The 19497-nt window shown below is 47.4% G+C and overlaps 1 protein-coding gene across 2 annotated transcripts in view; it reads right to left on the reverse strand.

Annotated features, from left to right (window-relative positions):
• CD99L2 (CD99 molecule like 2) overlaps positions 1-19497 on the reverse strand; it is a 90336-nt gene continuing 70839 nt past the window's right edge. Inside the window, exons 6-10 of one of the 2 annotated variants that reach the window (XM_019753512.3) lie at positions 10360-10398; positions 9738-9857; positions 5602-5619; positions 4058-4123; positions 1-2883 (exon numbers count right to left, since the gene is read on the reverse strand). In XM_019753512.3, coding sequence (XP_019609071.2) covers positions 2819-2883; positions 4058-4123; positions 5602-5619; positions 9738-9857; positions 10360-10398 — 308 coding nt within the window. In that variant the 3' untranslated portion in view covers positions 1-2818. The remainder of the gene's footprint in view (positions 2884-4057; positions 4124-5601; positions 5620-9737; positions 9858-10359; positions 10399-19497) is intronic. The other variant, XM_019753513.3, reaches the window with a different exon arrangement.

The raw sequence follows: 19497 nt of genomic DNA on the forward strand, positions 1-19497 counted from the left end.
TTACAATGCAATGATCTGTGAGGTTCCTTTTAATTTAATGCAACCACGAGACAATTTACAATTCACACTTAAACACAAGCACATAAGTAAGGGGATTCTGAGATCAGTCTCTATTTCTTCTTCCTCAGGGAACTGGTACTAAAACCCAACCCAAGTGGCCAAGGCAGTGGGCCTGGCACTGTTCTATGGGTTGCACGCAGGAGAGCACCCCACACCACAAACCTGCCATGTCTCCTCCCTCCGCATGCTCAGAGTGATCGTCCACACTGAGCTCCCCATCACCACATTAAGCTGACACAGATTGGCTATGTTCAATCGGCCCGTCTAGTTCTTTCACTTTATGTCCGCTATCACCTGGGACAGGCCTACACTGGCCAATGCAACTTGGAGAGAATCACAATTGCAAGAGTCCCGGAGGCTTCTGCAGGTGTCAGTGCTCCCCTGGGATGACGGTTCTGCAAACGGGTAACTGAGCGACCTTCCAGGCATGGCCAGTCCCTAGGGGCAGGTCTGAGCCCTGGACTGTGGCCAGTGTACAGAAGTCACCCACATAACTAAGGAGGAGCAAGATGGGTCTCTGAACTGAAGTCACAGCTGCTGAGGCGGTGGCTTCACTGTGCACGCTGACTTCTCATGACAGCTGGAGGCTCTTAGCCATCACAAGCCTCAAACGGAAGCAAAGGGAGCTTCCAGTGTCCCGACAGAACTAGTGCCCACACTGTGCCTGACATGCCAGGCATCACACAGGTCACATCACTCCTCATCGTCGGTGCCATGACAGACTGCTCTGTAAAGGTCCACACTCCGTGGGGGCAGGGAGAGAAGTATTCTACCATCTGGCTCTGTTTTTCTTCCTTTAAAATGCCTCGGGGGCCTTTGGCACGCGGCCATCCTAACGTGATCCTCCCCTGACTCCGGTTCTTTAGGACACTGGCCCTCCCCGGGCCCTCAGGTCACCCTATCTATGAGGCAACAAGCCATGGATACAAAAATCCTTCATGGCTACCTCCAGCCCAGCACTGGTGAGGGGGTGAGGCCATCAGCCCTTGCCATCCTTGGGAGGAACAAGCCTAGCAAAGCTGACAATCTGGCCACTGCAGGCAGGGAGGGGCTGGAAACAGGCACCCCTTCCAAGCAATGCATCCCCTGTACAACCTCCTGGAGCACAGGGTGGCCACAGTTTCCTTCCTCTGCGGCGCTGTGCACAGGTGTGACCTCAGCAGAGGGTGCTCCCCACCCCCTCGTACACATACACTCCTGGGCTGTCTGGCATGTGCCCCCACGCAGGGAGGGGTCTTTCAGGGCTCACAGGCCTGTACAGGGGACAGATCTGAAGGGCAGCATCAAGCCACATACTACACCTGATTACCACCCCGCAACGAGCCTGTTTTCTAATAAGTGCTAAAAGGAGCACACGAGACATGCATTAGATAACCTGCAGGGTCTGCTCAGATTTCAACTGTTTCCTTAACAACTTGGAGTTGCATCATCATCCCAGTTTGGCAGACAAGGCGCTAACACACAGCCGTGTGGGGCAGAGGCATGTGAACTCATAAACAGGACCCGAGCTTTCTGCTGACCTACATTATGCTTTCAGAAGTGCTTTTCGGCACTGCACACTGATTATCAGTAGACACGGCTCTAGCTCAGCCTCTGATGGCAGGGCTCCCAGGGACAGGATCACATGGGGGCTACGGGGAACATTCCAGGGAGCCAGCTCTGCTCCAGCTCAAATCAGACCGCGCCGAGCCAGGTAAGGGGCGAGTTCCCGGGTTCTGGTGTTTACCACACTGAGAAGGCCAGACAGGTACCTACAAACTTACCAAGTCAGGTGTACGTCACTAAAGCAAGCAAACCCTCCCCTTACCAACCCCCCCACAGTACATTTCTAAGCCAACAACAAGCATATACAGCATGCTTGTGGCTTTGATGCTCACTATTGACATCTGTAGCTTTTGCTACCAAAATAAGAACACAAACAGAGTGGAGGGTGAACACCTCCCATGCCCAGGATAAAATGCATTTCCAGTGCATGAATGATTCCTAAAAACTAATCATGTCAACCTGGGGACCACACTCGTCCGCTATGGAATCAGATGGAAATTAGACCTGAGAGTCACAGCTCCCTACTTCTCCAGAAGGTTCCTAAACTCTCAGGGCCGGACTATCATGGCATTGCATGTTTGCACTTAAAAAAAAAAAAATGAAGTCTCCACGTGGGCCAACTTTCCACAAGCCCAGCAGTCTCAAAGCTGGAACTGGAAAGAAGGACCAAGATGACGACCCCCACCCTGCCCCATGTGGGGTGTGTGTGTGTGTGTGTGTGTGTGTGTGTGTGTGTGTGTGTGCCCTGGGTGCTAGCTGGGCCCCCTGATAGCCCTCTGAGGTCACACCAAGGGCTGCCTCTTGGCAGAAACCCACCAGCGAATCAGGGTAGCACTTCAGGCGTGACATTACCCTGCGGTCAAACTCTTGTCCTCTAAGCATAAGTGTCCTCTTGCCCTCTGTCACCTCAGTATTCCCCCTCTCCAGCTCACTAAGGCCTGGGACAGGCTGGCTTTGGGGAGTTAGTGACCCATTGGCTCCTGAGGCTGGATTTCAACACCAAGTCTCTTCAGAGCACCTACAGCAGGGGGGCACCCCAGTCTGTGTGCAGGGCACAGAAACCAAACTCACAATCACCCAGGGCTCATCCAGAAAACTAAGAACGAGAAGCCAATGACATCGAAGCGGAACTACAGCGGCTGTGGGTCCAAATGAAATTAGGAGCTGGGTCCCCAGTGACGGCACCCCTGTGCGTCTGCTGCTGTGTGGCGCCTCAGATCCGGGGCGGCTGGGGCTGCGGGGGCTCTGCGGTCTGTGGTGGCAGCGCTGAGAACTTCACTGCGGAGAGAAGACACCCATTCGAAGGGATTCATTCCCACCCTACACAGAAGGCGCACACACACACAAGCCAGCCCCTGCTGGGGCAGCGATGTGGCTCCCCGTCTGTCCTGTCCAGGGGCTATAGCACCTCAGCCCCTGCCGGGGAACCTCCCTTCTGATGTCCAGTGTGTCCCCAGGCAGGGTAACCCTGGGCCCTGGAGAGGAGGAAGCTGGTCAGCCCCTGGGAACAGCTCAGCCTCCATTTCCTCATCTGTAAAGTGGGAATGCTTCTGATGGGATTGCGGGGAGGATCATTTTAAATAAAGTACTCAACACGGTACCTGGCCCACAGTACCTGCTTACACGATGGTGGCTAAGAGTTTTAGAAATGATCACAGTGAATGCTACTGTATGGTCACTTTTCCCACGTTTTCATCCAGGGCTCTTGAGTCCACTCAGTGCAGCACTACAGGTACCCATCCTAAGCAATGGCAGGGAGTACCCTGCTCCCCATTACCCATCAGTGTGGCCCATCCCCCCACTCGCTGCTGCACTCCCATCTCCCTACCTGCACCCACCCTGGCATCTCCTGAGGAAAGCTGCTCTCCTGACCACCACCAGCATTCTGGGGCCCTACGTGGTATCTTCCCTGAGACTGGCCACTCCAGGCCAGCAGCCTGACCTTACACAGCCTCCATCACCAATGGTCCCTGCACCCAGAAAGGGCTTGATGACCACAGAACGGGGACAGAGGGAGGTAGGGTGGGGCACGTTCTCCAACACCAGGGCCTGTGTTTTAACCCAGTTCCCTCTTGCCTTTGGCAATTTTCAAATTGAAAGGTTAGGAGTCTAGATTGAAAGATGCCCCATGGCTCTATCAGAGTTTGTCTGGGAGGCATCTGTTTCCACGGCAGGGAGCACAGGGACCTGGGGCTCATGCGCAGATGACAAGAGCAGAGTCTGAGCCTCAACAGTGCGCAGAAGTCCTCGACATGGCACCACCTGGCCCTGGTGTCCAGCTAACTGGGCGCAGAGTAGAGGGACCTCTGGGCCTCTGCAGTCCCTTGCTCTGGCTGAACATTCTAGAAAGAGCCACCTCTGCCCTTCCTGCTTCCCAAGTACAGTTCTGCTGAGTGCCGGGCCCACTGACTAGGAGACCTTCAGCAAGGGACAGTGAACAAGAAGTCCTCACCTTGGGGTTCCTCACACACGACGGCTTCCAGGTTCTCCCCCTTCACGTAGTCGGCATTGACACCCTCTGCGAAGGACAAAGGGCAGAGTTAGTGATGGACGCAGAGCTCAAAGGTCTCCCACTGTGATCGAGCACTCCTGAGCAAGTCCTCCATGACACGTAGAAACACACAACGCCCTTAATGGACTCAGACCCTGCCCCCGGGCCACCTGAACGTCCTTGTGTGAGCAAACACTGGCTGGCTGGGAGCGTGCGGACCTGCCCAGGACTCCTCATCATCGTCCTCAGAAATAGCAACCAGCAAAGGCCCCTGACAGTCACCCCACCCGCAGGGGACAGGTGCCACCATGTGTGGGGCTGTGGGCCAGGCAGCAGAGCCACCCAGCACAAGGGGCATCCAATGGCAGGGTTCGGTGTCACCCCTGGGTCCACATGCTGGCCCAGGGGCCAGGGAGGCAGAGAGGGAGCCAAGCACCGCATGAGTAACTGATGGATGCCGAGCAGGGAGGGGCCGATGGCTGAGTGGGGCTCACTATGGAGATGCCAGCAAAGCCTCCTGCTAATGTCCGGCCCTCCCAGCAACACCTGCATGGAGAGGCCAAGCGGCTCCTGCAGGCATGGGAACAGCGCTGTCCCTGCCCCAGCGTGCAGGGCCCAGGGCGCACAGATGAGAGCTGCTCTGGTCTAGTTAGTCATTTGGGCTTTCTCCCCGCCTACTTCTGAGAGGGATGTAGGGCCTCTAGAAAGCATCTTCTGCATGCCAGCACTCGAACTACGGAATAGCACCATGCCAGATGCAAGGGCCATTACTCAAGACTCGGAGCAGGCCCTACCCCTGCCGCTGCTTGGGGACAGTCAAGAGTCCTTGTTTTATCCCTGGATAAGCTGGAAACTGTAAACCTCATCAGAGCCCTGGGCCTGTGGGAAAATTGGGTCATGGTTCTAACCAACTAACCGACTGAGCAGGCTCCAACGTAAGTTACTCCACCATCCTGGGCTGCATTCAGGATTCTCACCTAGAAAAGTATGCCTGCCTGCCCGGCTGCTCGCTGGGCTCAAGGCAGACACGAGATAGGCCCAGGAAAAATGAGGGTGTTGTTCATTGGCAGGAGTGGTCAGCCCCCATCCAAGGCAGAGCAGGTGATGGAGCTGGCGGAAGTTGTTCCCAGCTGATGGGCAGGGCCTGGGAGATGCGTCCTAAGCCCCTCGTCACTGCTCAGCTGCCATCCTGGTATGCACTGGACTGGCTTCTACCTGTGGGCAGCTGTCGGGTTGCCCCTCATGGACGACTGCCAGTGGGCATCTGAGTCCCAGATAGGACCCCCCCCCATGCATCCCTGAACCCAACCACACCCAGCCTGGGGACAGAGAGTCTGGAAAAGCTAAAGATGGTTTTGGTCGAAGCCAAGTTGGAGAGTGCCAGGAAGGGGGACAGCGTGGAGAGCTGTGAGAAGGGGCAAGAGCAGCGGGGTGGGGAGGGAGGACCACAAGGCCTCGAGGCCAAAGCAGAAGACGAAAATGAGTAAGTCAAAGCATATCATTACCTTGAACTTCTGCTGCATCTGAAGGCAAGACGCAAAGCTTAGGACCCTGGAGCAAGAACTGAGCCCCCGGCAACAAAGCACACGGGCTTTCTGTGAGATGTACTGGCCCTTGGCACTGAGGGCAGAGATGGGGAAGCAGAGAGTCCCCAAAATGTGAGCCCCTTTGGTAGCAGCAGAGGCTGGAAGCCCCTGAGCACCACAGCGCCTCCTAGAAGCCACATGCTACCCTCCCTCACCCTCCTGGTGCACCGGTAAACCGTTTCTGCTCTGCCTTTCGTAACCTCCAGGCCGTGGTGGCTGAGGCCATTCTAGGCATAAGCTCAGCACCAAGGGCAGGGATTGGAGTTCCCGACTCCCAGCTTCACGGTGGGCTTAGCCACCCCACACCCACGGGAGTCCTTCCAATTACAACCCATCCTAGGTGCCAGGGACACATTGGTAGGTGAAATGCACACGGTCCCCCAGGGAGCTGACAGTCCAGAGTTATGGGAAGTGGGGGTGCAGCAGTCACAGACAGGGAAACAAACCACCAAGGCCAATCCTGTCGCACAGGCTTCACACCAGTCGGCAGGGGGCGCTGTGGCCGCACGCAGGAAAGACATCGAGTCAGGGCCCACAGGCAGTGAGGGAGGGAAGGCTTCCTAGGAGGGTACCTCAGGCTCAAAGGATGAGAGCTAGGTGAGGAGAGGAGACACTGCAGAGGATGCTGGAGACAGCAAGGCACACTCAGGTAAGTGAGTATGGCTGTGGAGAAACGCTTCTGGGCCCAGGGCCGCAGTAGTCGGGACGGGGTGGGGGGTGGGGCGGAGGGCAAGGGATGTAGTTGGAGCCGAACCATAAAGGGCTTTGGATGCCAAGCTCTGGGGTTTGGCCATGACCTAGAGAGCAGTGGGGAGCACGGAAGGTCCTGGCAGAGCTGGCCCAGTGCATTTTAAACAGGTCCTCCTGGCTGCTGGAGAAGTGTGGGGGCAGGCAGGAGGCTGATGGATCCCTCTAGATGGAAGACTAGGAGACCTGGCCTGGACCGGCAGGGGACACAGTGGTGCTGTGGTCCCAGAGCAGACCTATGCAGGGGTCACAAGTCCCAGGATTGGAGAACACACTGATGTAGGGTGGGGGGTCAGGATTCCTATGAGGGGAGGCCACAGAGACGGGGTGGAGACAACTTACTAATTCTAAAGAGAAAGTTGGTAGCCCAGGGAGTGGATACAGAAGCACGACAGGTCCTCTTCAATGTGAGGGCACTGCACACTCGATTCCCTTCTGTGTAAACTGGGGGTGATGATACATACCGTGTATCCCCGAAAATAAGACCTAACCGGAAAAGAAGCCCTAGCATGATTTTTCAGGAGGACATCCCTGATCATAAGCCCTAATGTGTCTTTTGGAGCAAAAATGAATGTAAGACCTGGTCTTATTTTCGGGGAAACACGGTACAACTTGCACGAGTGTGTCCAGGTAAGGGATTCAGGACAGTGTGGGTTAAGCAATGACAATATCATTAACACATTGAGGGGAAAATCTGGGCGCCAAGGACATGGGTGGAGGGACCATCTACAGAGAAGCAGTGTGCACACTGTGAAGTCAGTCACATGGAGAGGAGCCTGCCCTTAGGCTAAATGGGGGTTGGGGGGGACAGGGGAAAGGCCTGCTGGCTCCCGCTCAGTGATCTGTGAGGGCAATGGGTTCCATGAACTTCCTGGGAGCCACCATTAGCCCCACAAGCCTACTTGCCTCTCTGGCCTGTGCCACCCCCACTGCCCAGCCCAGTAACGCCCTCACCTTGAGGTTGGCCCCCCAGAAAGAGAGATTACGTCCACGTTCTCCAGCCTTTTTGCCACATAGCTTTCAGCTGTTATCAACACACCCCTCTTTTTGGTTTATCCATTCCCAGATATCATATAAATTGCTCAGCTCTATAGACCTAGGCCTTCATGTTCTCACGATTTATGTGGCTTTCCTACTAATTCAATTTGTAAAACCTCATACCTGTTTGTTTCAGGAAACAAGTGTGAAAATAATGCGTTTTCATTTCACCTTAGTGTCCCCATAGAGACAAACAGATACAACCCAGACATCTCTTTTTTGGTTTGGAAATCAACCTCTTTTCCCTCCCCGTTCCTACCGACTGGCACCCCTTCTAAATTCTTTGCTTCCCATCTGGAGCAAGCTCCTTCACCAATCCTCTGAGCCTCCATTTCTTCGTCTTTGAGATAAGGGTGTCCCTCATACCTACTCAATTGGGCTGTGGGAATTCTCACTGTCAGGGTAACAAGGCTGTACTGGGGTGCATGGTGGCTCCCAAAATATATGTCCATGTCCTCATCCCCAGAACCTGTGGATGTGACCTTATTTGGAAAAAGGGTCTTTGTAGATGTCACTAAGTTAAGGATCTCGAGATGAGATCATCCTGGATTATCCAGGTGGACCCTAAATCCAATGACAGGTGTCCTTATGAGAGACAAAAGAGGAGAGACACAGACACAAAGGGAAAGGCCATGTGAAGACAGAGGTAGAGAGATATTGGACTGATGCAGCCATAAGCGATGGGACACCTAGGGCCACCAGAGCCTGAGAGCCGCAAGGAAGGACCCTCCTCTAAAGCTCCCAGGAGGAACCAACTCTGCTGACACCTTGATCTTGGACTTCTGGTGTCCAGAACTGTGAAAGAATAGATTTCTGTTGTTTTAAGCCACTCAGTTTCTTTGCTTTTGAGCTGAGACAAGGGATAGTTTTAAGAACAATGCAGCCTCCAGGTCTGCTCTCCTTCTGAGTCTTCCCTGTTCATACCACCCTATAGCCAAGCTACTCAATCCCAAATGAGTTGACAGGATCTCAAGCAAGGAGACCATGAACGGTTGTGCAGGTTGTGCACTGAGATGTGAATGGTGCCCTGGAGTACTGCTGTGCACAGCCTGTGTTGCTGTCTGTATGTGGTGGTCCTGGTCAAGATTGTTACATAAGAGTAAAAGAAGCAAATGTGATGGCCAGACGAAAAATTAGTTGGCTACTTCGGCAATATCAACATTCAAAGCATTCTGGGACCTGGGTTAGTCTTCTGGGAAGCTCAGCTCCAGGCTAGAATAAAGGACAGAGGCCTAGAGCAAGAGTAGGTTAAGCCTCACAGGGGACAGACCTCAACTTCAAGAAAGAGGGGAACTACCACTGAGACATGTTCTGTCACTTGAACTAAAAATCTCCAGCCTTAAAGTAGAGATACACTCTCAGCAAACAGTGACACATTAAAAAATTAAACACTGTGCTTCTAAAATGAGCCAGTGTGGTCTTTCAGTTCACCCCCAACAGCACCCCTACAGGGTTCCCAGCATGGGATACCTGCCAGCTTCCAAGATAGGATTTCACATGTAACTCTGCAATTTATCCACATCTTCTAGATTCACAGCTACGGCATGAAATGGAAGCAACCTAGCTTTCACAAATCTCACATGGGTGGATGGGGGGCAAAACCACACTCTATTCTCTCTTGCATTCCTACTCCTGTAAAACAATTCATCATTCTATATATTTTAAGATTGTTCTGACTCATGGTTGGAGGTGCAGGGGAACCGGGGCAGTGACTTCATGGGACCTGAAAGGGCGGGGAGGGGTGCTGGCTTACCCAACAGGCTGCCTGCTGGGTCTTAGCGATGCCCACAGCTTGCTGCCTTCTGCTCCTGAGGAAACTGGCAGCATGAGAGGGAGCTGTTGATCCAGAGCCTCTGAAGGCCCCAAATTCCTTTGGGTGAGATCTGAGGCCATATGGAAATTCCCCGGTCTCTCGTTTGATTACAAGGAAACATCACAAAGGTCATTGGGCTCTGCCCCCGGCTTCTGGGAACTGGAACCCTTGGGAGACCAAGGTCATTTTGTCCAGCCCCATCCTCTCTTCCAGGCTGGTTTACACTTCCGTTGCATCCCCAAGGATTTCCCAAAGTGCAACTCCACCTTCCCCCTCCCCGGAAAGTCTTCTCTGGAGTTGCTCTCAGGAAGGCTGTGGAATGGACCTGAATCTCAACTTGCTCATGTTTCTGTCCCCTTCCCTCCGAAGACCTTGACCATTTGTTCATATCCAGGAGTTGGGGGAATGAAACAGCTGTGGGCACAGCCACAACAGGCCACAGGGCAGGTCCACTTACGCTGAATGCGGAAGCAGAACTTCTTCTGCTGGTAGGAGATGTAGCTGGAGACGGCACCGATCAGGGCCATGGCCAGGGCACTGGCCACACCGGCAATGGTGCCGGTCTCTGGTGACATTCCTGGGCAAAGGAGAGGGTGGGAGAAATAAGAAGTAAAGTCAAGCAAAGAGCACCCCAAGGATCGGCTCAGGCACTGAGTTAAGCTTGCTCCAATGCCCAGCACCCTCAGGCCAGTATGAGAGGACTACGCCACTTGTACGTATCTAAGGGGTTCAAATGACACAGTGCCCCCTTGGATTTGCCAAGTGCTTCTCATTTTCTATAAGGACTTCCATTTTGACAAGTTTAAAAGGTGGACAAGGAAATGGTGCAGTCCCTCTTTAACTGAGTCCCACATAGGTCTCTAGGTCTCAGGTCAGGGGGCTTCCAGTGGGGCCACCTCCCCAGGGATCCATATTTTCATGCATAATGCCTGTAAGTGACTTCATCCCTCTGCTGTTAGCCTCAGGGTTCTCTACCAGAAACATTCAGGGGAAGGTCTGGAAGGCCAACTCTGAGACGAGAGCAGGCCAGCACTAGGTCTCCTGGTGCTTCCAACAGAAACCTTGGGACTCAAACCCACCGGCTTCAGGCTCGTCATTGCTGCCATACCGGCCATCACCTGGAAAAAGGACAAAAGCACTTAGTGTCCGCTGTGAGCCCATGAGCCCCCAAAATGACAGTCACTGCACATTGAGCATTTGTGATATCCTGGCTCTCTGTGCACAGTACTCCACTGAATCTCTTTGCAATCCAGTGGGACAGGTCACCCGGCATCCCCACCTTACAGGGGAGGGAGCAGAAGCTTGCAGGTGAGGGACTTGCCGGCAGGTGGCGGAGCTGGGCCTGTGCCAGGTGAGCCTGACTTGTGAATGAGGGCAGTCTGTGCCCCACGTATCTAGTATTTCCTGTAAGAAGTATTTATTCTTTATCTGATTCGAGAAATATGCTTATGTAAAACTTTGTTTTAAAAAAAGATGAAAGGCCAGCATAAAAATAATTTATCTCACCAGCCAGTGAGATTTATGGTTAATATTTCACTTTACTTTCCTCCTGTGCTTAGTGCTTTGTATGTTTTTCTTCAAATCTAGATGTTTCTGTTCATGTAATTTAGGTACATACACAGCATCCTTCTGATACGCTACAGGATTAAGTCATAATTAAGAATTTGTAAGGGCTTCCACTTCCATCGTGGCATAGACCTGAAGTTCTTCTTGGAACAATAACAAATGCAGGTTGACAATTCCTTACCCAGGATTTTTAAATTCAAAAGGTTCTGAAATAACAGAGATGGAGAAGAGAATACTGGTTGACAGGAGTTAGGGAGGGTGCTGGCTGTGATCCTTGTGGTGACAGAACTGTCCTTTATCTTGACTGTGATGGTGGTCGCAGGAATCTATGCATGTGATAAAATTTCATAGCGCATGCGCACACAAACACTTCCCCAGACAGCAGCCCCCTGACAAGCAAGTGGTGCCATTTCAGGATATTAATTAGCCTTGAGCACTCCCTTCATGTCATCCTCTTCTCATGGCATAACGCTCATTAATGGAGGGTGACTGTGTTCCCAAAGCCCAGGATTATTAGGGGAAACCGCCCTGGGATGTTGGAGGCAATGAACATTTCCTTCACCAATCAAAGAGTCTGAGGGAATGTAGATTCCTGGATTGTAACATATGTCCTCTGTCTAGTAAGAGATGTTGGTAATGGGGGAGACTGTGGGGGTGGGAGAGCGGGGGGTATGGGAACTCTGTGCATTATGCTCAGTTTTGCTGTGAACCTCAAAGTTCTCTGAAAAATAAAGTCTATTTTTTTGTTAGAGTCAGGAGGGGAGGGAGAAAAAGAGGTTTGCTATGTTCCCACCTGGGGCTGAATCCTTGGGTTAAATGCATTTTATAAAGATCTGTGATTGGATATGAATAGTTATTTATAAAACAAGGAACAACGGCATTTAAAAAAAAACAACACACAATCACTGCTATTGGAGAAAGAGGGACAGGAGTCCCCCTGTACATTAACACGTCAGCAGCAAGGCCACTTGTGAGGGTTTGGAGTCCAACTGTGTAGGCCCATCAGTGGTATTCCCTCTGTTGCGCTGGAGGGGTAAGCCCCTTCACAGATCTCCTCTTCTGACCTGTTCATGTCACTAGATTTCCAGACAGGGCTAATTCAACCTACTCTTCTTTCTTTCACCTCAAGGTACAATGAAGCTGAGTACTCACAAGTCTCACTTTCCTTATTAATTGGTCATGAGGATTCACAGCAACTTGAATGATGGCTGGGTTAAGAGGGTGTTACGTGAAAGGTAAATAGGACCACCCCTGCATACTGTTCCTCTGGGGGCTTACACAGAGGTCTGGCACTCTCCCAGGCTGCCAAAAAGACTCAAAAGCTCAATACTTCATGTCTCTAGGAATTCCTGACTATCAGACAATTTGTAGTTGTACGGAAGCATTATCCTAAGATGACAAAAAAAAAAAAAATGTCATTTCTTTCCCTTCAAAAAAAAGTGATCGCCCCTCTAGCAACCCTCTGTTTTTCCTCCATGTTTCCAAAACTGTCTCTGATTAGTTCATTCACTTATTCTTTTCTTTAGATTCCACATATAAGTGAGATCATATGGTATTTGTCTTTCTCTTGCTAGAGGGGCGGGGGGGTGGGGATAAGGGGAAGGTGAGAGGTTTTGAAAAATAGTCGGTAACCACAAGATGGTCATGGGGGTTTGAAAATTAATTTGGGGAACGTACAGAGGGATAGTGGATGGGGGGAGGGGGGTTCACACAGTGTGAGGGATATAAATGATAAACGTCTAAGTTTTGCTTTGTCTTGTGCACCTGAAACTAATTCAAAAAAATAAATTAATTTAAAAAAAAAAAAGTGATCGCATCCTGTAAGCAACTCATTGCTCAGAAGGACATGAGAACTAGAAATACCATGAGGCTAAAAAACAACTGGACAATAAAAAGCCAGTCATTCTAGATTCTTCCATCCCTTCTAGTTGCATGAACTTGAACTGAAGTCAGCACATAGACCTGCCATTGGAGTTAGCAAAGCCAACGTCATGGCTTTGGTCTTCGTTTCACAACTAAGCTCTGTTCACTTCCTCTGAGCACAGGCTGAACCCAGTCCTTTAAATGCATGCTGTGTAACACATGGTACAGGGACAACTGATGAACCAGTGGCATAAAATAAATGTATCTAATCCAATACCATCTGTGGAACCAAGTTCTCAATAAATATAAAATAGATGAAGCCATACAAGCACTATAAGAAAATGCAGGACAACATTTACATTGTCTCAGGTTAAGGAATCTAAACGACCCTAAATCCAGAAACTCAAAATGGAAAACATTATATCGAAAGTAAAAACTTCAGTACTAAAAGCACAAGCAACAAAAGAAAAGAAAATGGATAAATTGGACTTCATCAAAATTAAAAACTTTTGTGCTTGAATGGACATCAAGAAAGTGGAAAGGACACTGGAGCACACCTGTCTTTATGTATAAAAGTTTTCAGATTTTTGGGTAGATACCCAGGAGAGGGATTGCTGGGTCATATGGTAATTCTATGCGTAATTTTTTGAGGAACCTCCACACTGCCTTCCATAGAGGCTGCACCAGTCTGCATTCCCACCAACAGTGTATGAGGGTTCCTTTTTCTCCAAGCCTCTCCAACACTTGTTACTATTTGTCTTGTTGATGATAGCCATTCTAACTGAGGTGAGGTGATATCTCATTGTGGTTTTTATTGTCACCCCAATAAACTTTTTTTTTTTTTTTTTTTTTTTTTTAATTAAATTTATTGGGGTGACAATTGTTAGTAAAATTACATAGATTTCAGGTGTACAATTCTGTATTACAACATCTATAAATCCCATTGTGTGTTCATCACCCAGAGTCAGTTCTTCCATCACCATATATTCGATCCCCCTTACCCTCACCTCCCCCCCCCAACCCCCCTTACCCTCTGGCAACCACTAAACTATTGTCCGTGTCTATGAGTTTCTGTTTCTCATTTGTTTGTCTTGTTCTTTTGTTGTTTTTGGTTTATATACCACATATCAGTGAAATCACATGGTTCTCTGCTTTTTCTGTCTGACTTGTTTCGCTCAGCATTACTCTCTCAAGATCCATCCATGTTGTCACAAATGTTCCTATATCATCTTTTCTCACTGCCGAATAGTATTCCATTGTGTATATGTACCACAACTTCTTTATCCATTCATCTATCTAAACTTTAATTTAAAAAAAAGTGGAAAGACAAAACCACAGAATGGAGGAAAACATTTGCAAATTGTATACCTGATAAGGGACTAGTATTGAGAATATATAAAGAATGTCTATAGCTCAGTAATAAAAATTTTAAAATGGACAAAGGCTATGAATAGACATTTTTCCAAAGAGACATACAAATGGCCAATTAGCACAAGAAGAGATGCTTAACGTCATTAGTCATGAGGGAAATGCAAATCAAAACCACAATGAGATACCGCTTTACATGCATTAGGATGCCTATAATAATAAAAATAAAAAAGGTAAAAGTGTTGGCAAGGATGTGGAGAAATTGGAACCCTCACATACTATTGATGGGAATATAAAATTGTCCAACTTCTGTGGAAAACAGGTAGGCAGTTCCTCAAAAATTTCAACACAGAGCATTACCACATGACCTAACAGTTCTAGTTTTAGATATGTATACCTGAGAGAATTGAAAACATATGCCCACACAAAAATTTGTATACTCATTTCATTGCAGTATTATTCATAAGAGCCAAAAGGTGGAAACAACCCAAAGGTCTATCAATTGATGGATGGGTAAATAAAATGTTTTTGGAATATCTGAAGAGGCGTTAATAATAATCCCTAATGTAAAAGGACCCCTTACAAATCAGTGAGAAAAGATAATGATTCCAGTAGAAAAATGGGCAATGGATGTGAACAGGTAATTCACACAATATATTAAAAGTATCTAAGAAGACATAGAGATGGGAAGTGTTTCACCTCTCTTGGATTCAAAGTTATGCAAATTTTTGAAACAGGATAGCATTTTGCCTGATCAAATTTGCAAAGATTACAAAACTGTAGTAGCCAGGGGAGGAGAGCATATGAGCAAACAAACACCTGTTTACTTGTTAGTGGTGGAAATAGACGCTGGTACAACCATTTGGCAGTACACTTGAAGAGTTGCATCTTTATAAATTTATACCTCCTGTGACCCAGCAATTCAACTTCTAGGAATTTATCTGACAAACAATTAAGCTTTTGTTTATTGTGCTATGAGGATGTTCAATGCAGCACTGTGTACAGTAGTAAAAAGCTGGAGGAAATAACGTCTCTGTACAAAAATAGGGGCTGGTTAAATAAATTATGGTATAACAATATTATGCAGTCATCGACATCATATTTTAGAGTACTCTTTAATGACAAAGATATTCAGGGTATTATTGAATTAAAATGGCTTTTAAAAAGGTAGCATGATCCTATTTTTATAAAAATAAACACAAATATTTACGATGTAGAGCTATGAATAGAAAAAGTACTACAAGCATATACTCCAAAGGATTACTGGTGATTCTTCCTAGATGGTGAAACAATAAACAAGTATTTTGCAATATAATTTATAAAATGTTTAAAATATGCAAGCCCCATGCAAATCTATCCACCTGTATTTTTCCACAACCAGAAGACAGCTCGAAAAGGCTATTTCACAGGTCACTGGCAGGATCTTCATTTTCAAGGACAGTGTTTCGTATGCAGAGCTACCTTCTGAGTTCACAATTATATACTAAAGAGACTGGAATAGCCCTCTATTGCACTAGCAATTTGCCTATACAGCATATCTCATACTGCAATTCACTTTGAGCACAGACACCTATACATATAGCTAAATGGGATGCTGGAACTCTAGGGACCACTGTCATAGCAATAGTGACTGTCATAGCTATAGAAACTGCCACTGTAGCTTTAGGAACCCCTGAAACTATGGAGACTGCCATAGCTATAGCTACTGCTTGAGCTTTAGCAATCAGTGTAGCTATAGCAACCACCATAGCTATAGAGACTTCCCATACCTATGAAGACTCCTATAGCTTAGTGACCACTGAAGCTACAGGGAACACTGTAGAACAGTGGCATTACCTCAGTGAGGAAGTCGTAAATAAGCCCTGTTGTCAACAGAAGTGTTGTATCCTCAGCATATTCAAATACAAAAGACAATGACGCACACATACATACACACATCAGTCTTGAGCCCTACACAGCCACATTGCTGGGAGGCAGGGATGCAATGCACATGTTTGCTCTTTCTGAAAACAGTACAGCCCCGGGCTCACAGTAAGTACCTGACACATCTGATTTACCAAGGGCATGGAGCGTCATGTGGGAAGATGATATCTAGAATTGCTAGGGGGGGATATTCAAACACTTAAGGACTTTTGTAAGTATTCCAGAACACTTCCGGCCATAGCTGGATCTTTTACATTTTTTAAATTGATTTTCATTATGTATTTTAAAAGTGGCAGCAGAAATGCAAAATAAAATTAAAAAAATTTAAAAAATGAGTAAACAAAGAGGGGAAAAGACTTGCTTCAAATGACCCATGGTTACAAAGTCAAATGGAACTGAAAAAATTGGCCAGAACATGACTGCCTGGGCTAACCACTGGGGATGCCATTGCTCACTGTTCTAGAAAGTCTCCAAGGCCAGGATGTCCTCCATCCACCCACCTAAGAATGAGAATGCTCACCCTCTCAGTAACATAATAGGTGCCCTGCCCCAATCTGACACAGAGCCCTGCAACCCCACCTTCCTATGCTAAGCTCTCAAGATACCAAAAAAGTTATCTTGGAGAAAGCCCCTATGTTCATGTTACACTCCTGGGTATGTGGGCACATGTGTATGTGCATGCCTGCACGTGTGCCCACATGCATGCACACATGACCATGTGCATATGTGTGTCAGGGCCAGGGGCTACGAGGGAGCAAGTGGGTCTCTTCACGCTCTCGAACACTAGGACCAGAAAGCTTTTCCTCACATCTGAGACAACTTATTTCTTCACAGTATGAAAGCTTAAAAAATATGGAAAAAGGTGCAAAGAATTAAGTTAGAGACACATATACATGAGAGATCTAGAAAGGGCTATTCAGAGGGAATTCGGGCTATCTGGGGGCAAATCCCTAACTTTTCAGTTCCTGATGGAAGGCCCCAACTCGTTTCACTGTGCCCACAGCTGGGCAGACCACCTGGGGGAGTTGGTGGTCACCAAGTAGCCAGTGGATGTCTGATGGGTTTCAGCCAATATTTCTAGGGTAAGTAAGCCCTTTCACTTCAGCTCTTTTGCCACGCTTATGTTCCCGTTGAGACTCGATTCCCTGTTACATGAGATTAACTTAATAGCTTGTAAGGGATCATGAGAGGACCCAGATACTTTGAGATAATGACTATAAATACAGCAAAAATGGAAGAGAAATGTTTTCTTCAAAGACCCAGTAGGGAGAATGGATTAAAAATGATGTGCTCTGTCCATACAATGGAATATTACTCAGCCAAAAAAGAAATGCTGATCCAAGCTACAACATGGGTGAACCCTGACAACATTATGCTAAGTGAAAAAAGCCAGACACAAAAGGACAAATACTGTATGAGTTCACTTATATGAGGTACCTAAAATAGTCAAATTCACAGAGACAGAAAGTAGAATGAATGTGGCTATTAGAGACTGGGGATAAGGAAGAATGGGGCATAACTGCTTCATCAGTACAGAGTTTAAGTTTGGAAAAGTTCTGTACATGGGTAACAATGGTTGCACAATACTGTGAATGTACTTAATTCCACTGAAATGTACACTTAAAAATGGTTGAAATGCCCACATATATATGGAAGATAATTATTGACAAAGGAGCCAAAAATATACACTGGGGAAAAGAAAGCCTCTTCAATAAATGGTGCTGGGAAAATTGGAAAGCCACATGCACAAGAATGAAACTGGACTGCTATCTGTCACCATGTACCAAAATTAATTTAAAATGGATCAAAGACTTAAGCATAAGACCTGACACAATAAACTGCATAGAAGAAAACATAGGTACTAAACTTATGGACCTTGGGTTCAAAGAGCATTTTATGAATTTGACTCCAAAGGCAATGGAAGTAAAAGCTAAAATAAACGAATGGGACTATATGAAACTTAAAAGCTTCTGCACAGCAAAAGAAACCATCGACAAAATAAAGAGGCCACCAACTGAATGGGAGAAGATTTTTGCAAACAGTGCCTCCGATAAGGGGCTAATATCCAAAATATACAAGGAACTCATGAAACTCAACAACAGAAAACAAACAATCCAATTAAAAAATGGGCAGAGGACCTGAAGAGACATTTCTCCAAAGAGGACATACAAACGGCCAATAGACATATGAAAAATGCTCAACTTCACTAGGTATTAGGGAAATGCAAATCAAAACCACAATGAGATATCACTTCACACCTGTTAGAATGGCTATCATCAACAAGACAAGTAATAATAAGTGTTGGAGAGGCTGTGGAGAGAAAGGAATCCTCATACACTGTTGGTGGGAATGTAAATTGGTACAGCCACTATTGAAAACAGTAAAAAATTAAGAATAGAATTACCATACGACCCAACATTCCCTCTTCTGGGTATCTACCCCAAACTCTGAAAATATTTATTCGTAAAGATATATGTACCCCTATGTTTACTGCAGCATTATTCACAGTGGCCAAGACATACAACAGAAGTGTCCTTCAATAGATGATTGGATAAAGAAGATGTAGTACATATATACAATGGAATATTACTCAGTCATAAGAAAAGATGAAATAGTGCCATTTGCAACAACATGGATGGATCTTGAGATTATCACACTAAGTGAAATAAGTCAGACAGAAAAAGTGGAGAAGCATATGGTTTCACTCTTATGTGGGATATAAAACTGAAAGCAATGAATGAACAAGACAAAAACTCATAGACACAGACAACAGTACGGTAGTTACCTGAGGGAAAGAAGGGTGTGTGGGGGGTGGTAGAAAAGGGTAAAGGGGGTCAAATACATGGTGATGGAAGGAGAACTGACTCTGGATGGTGAACACACAATGGGATTTATAGATGATGTAATACAGAATTGTACAATTGAAACCTATACAATTTTACTAACCACTGTCACCCCAACAAATTTAATAAAAATTAATTTTAAAATGATTGAAATGGTAAACTTTATGTATATCATACCACAATAAAAAAGATTCTTACAAATAACTCAGTAAGGCCTCTTGGGGGCCTAGACAAGTCCAGACGACTTGCGGTTCCAGACAGGGAGAAAGCACAGAGGCCTAAGCAAGGCTTCCCATGTGTGGTATTAGGAGAGAAATGAAACAGCAATTCAAAGGCAGAAAGCAGTCTGTCTGCTGAGCCCAGGCGCCTGCCAGGCGAGTGGGGAGGGCAGAGGAACCTGTCTATGAAAAGCCCTAGAAGGAAATCAAGGACAGAGGGTCCTGCAGGTTCCTCCTGAGAACCAAGGAGGCTGCATTTGGAGGGAGACAGCACTGAAGGTGACAGTCACCTAGCTGATCACAGCCAAGAACATCTTCTCATTTAACTCTGGGAACTAAAGGTGATGGCGTTCATGCCACACATCAGGGGACATCTTCACACAGCCAACATGCGAGACCCAGACACATGTGAAAGAAAATGTTTGTATCTCTTTAA

This window comes from Rhinolophus sinicus, chromosome 18 (assembly GCF_057876585.1).
Source record: "Rhinolophus sinicus isolate RSI-liver-muscle chromosome 18, RSI-T2T, whole genome shotgun sequence".
In the NCBI taxonomy this organism is placed as follows: Eukaryota; Metazoa; Chordata; class Mammalia; order Chiroptera; family Rhinolophidae; genus Rhinolophus; species Rhinolophus sinicus.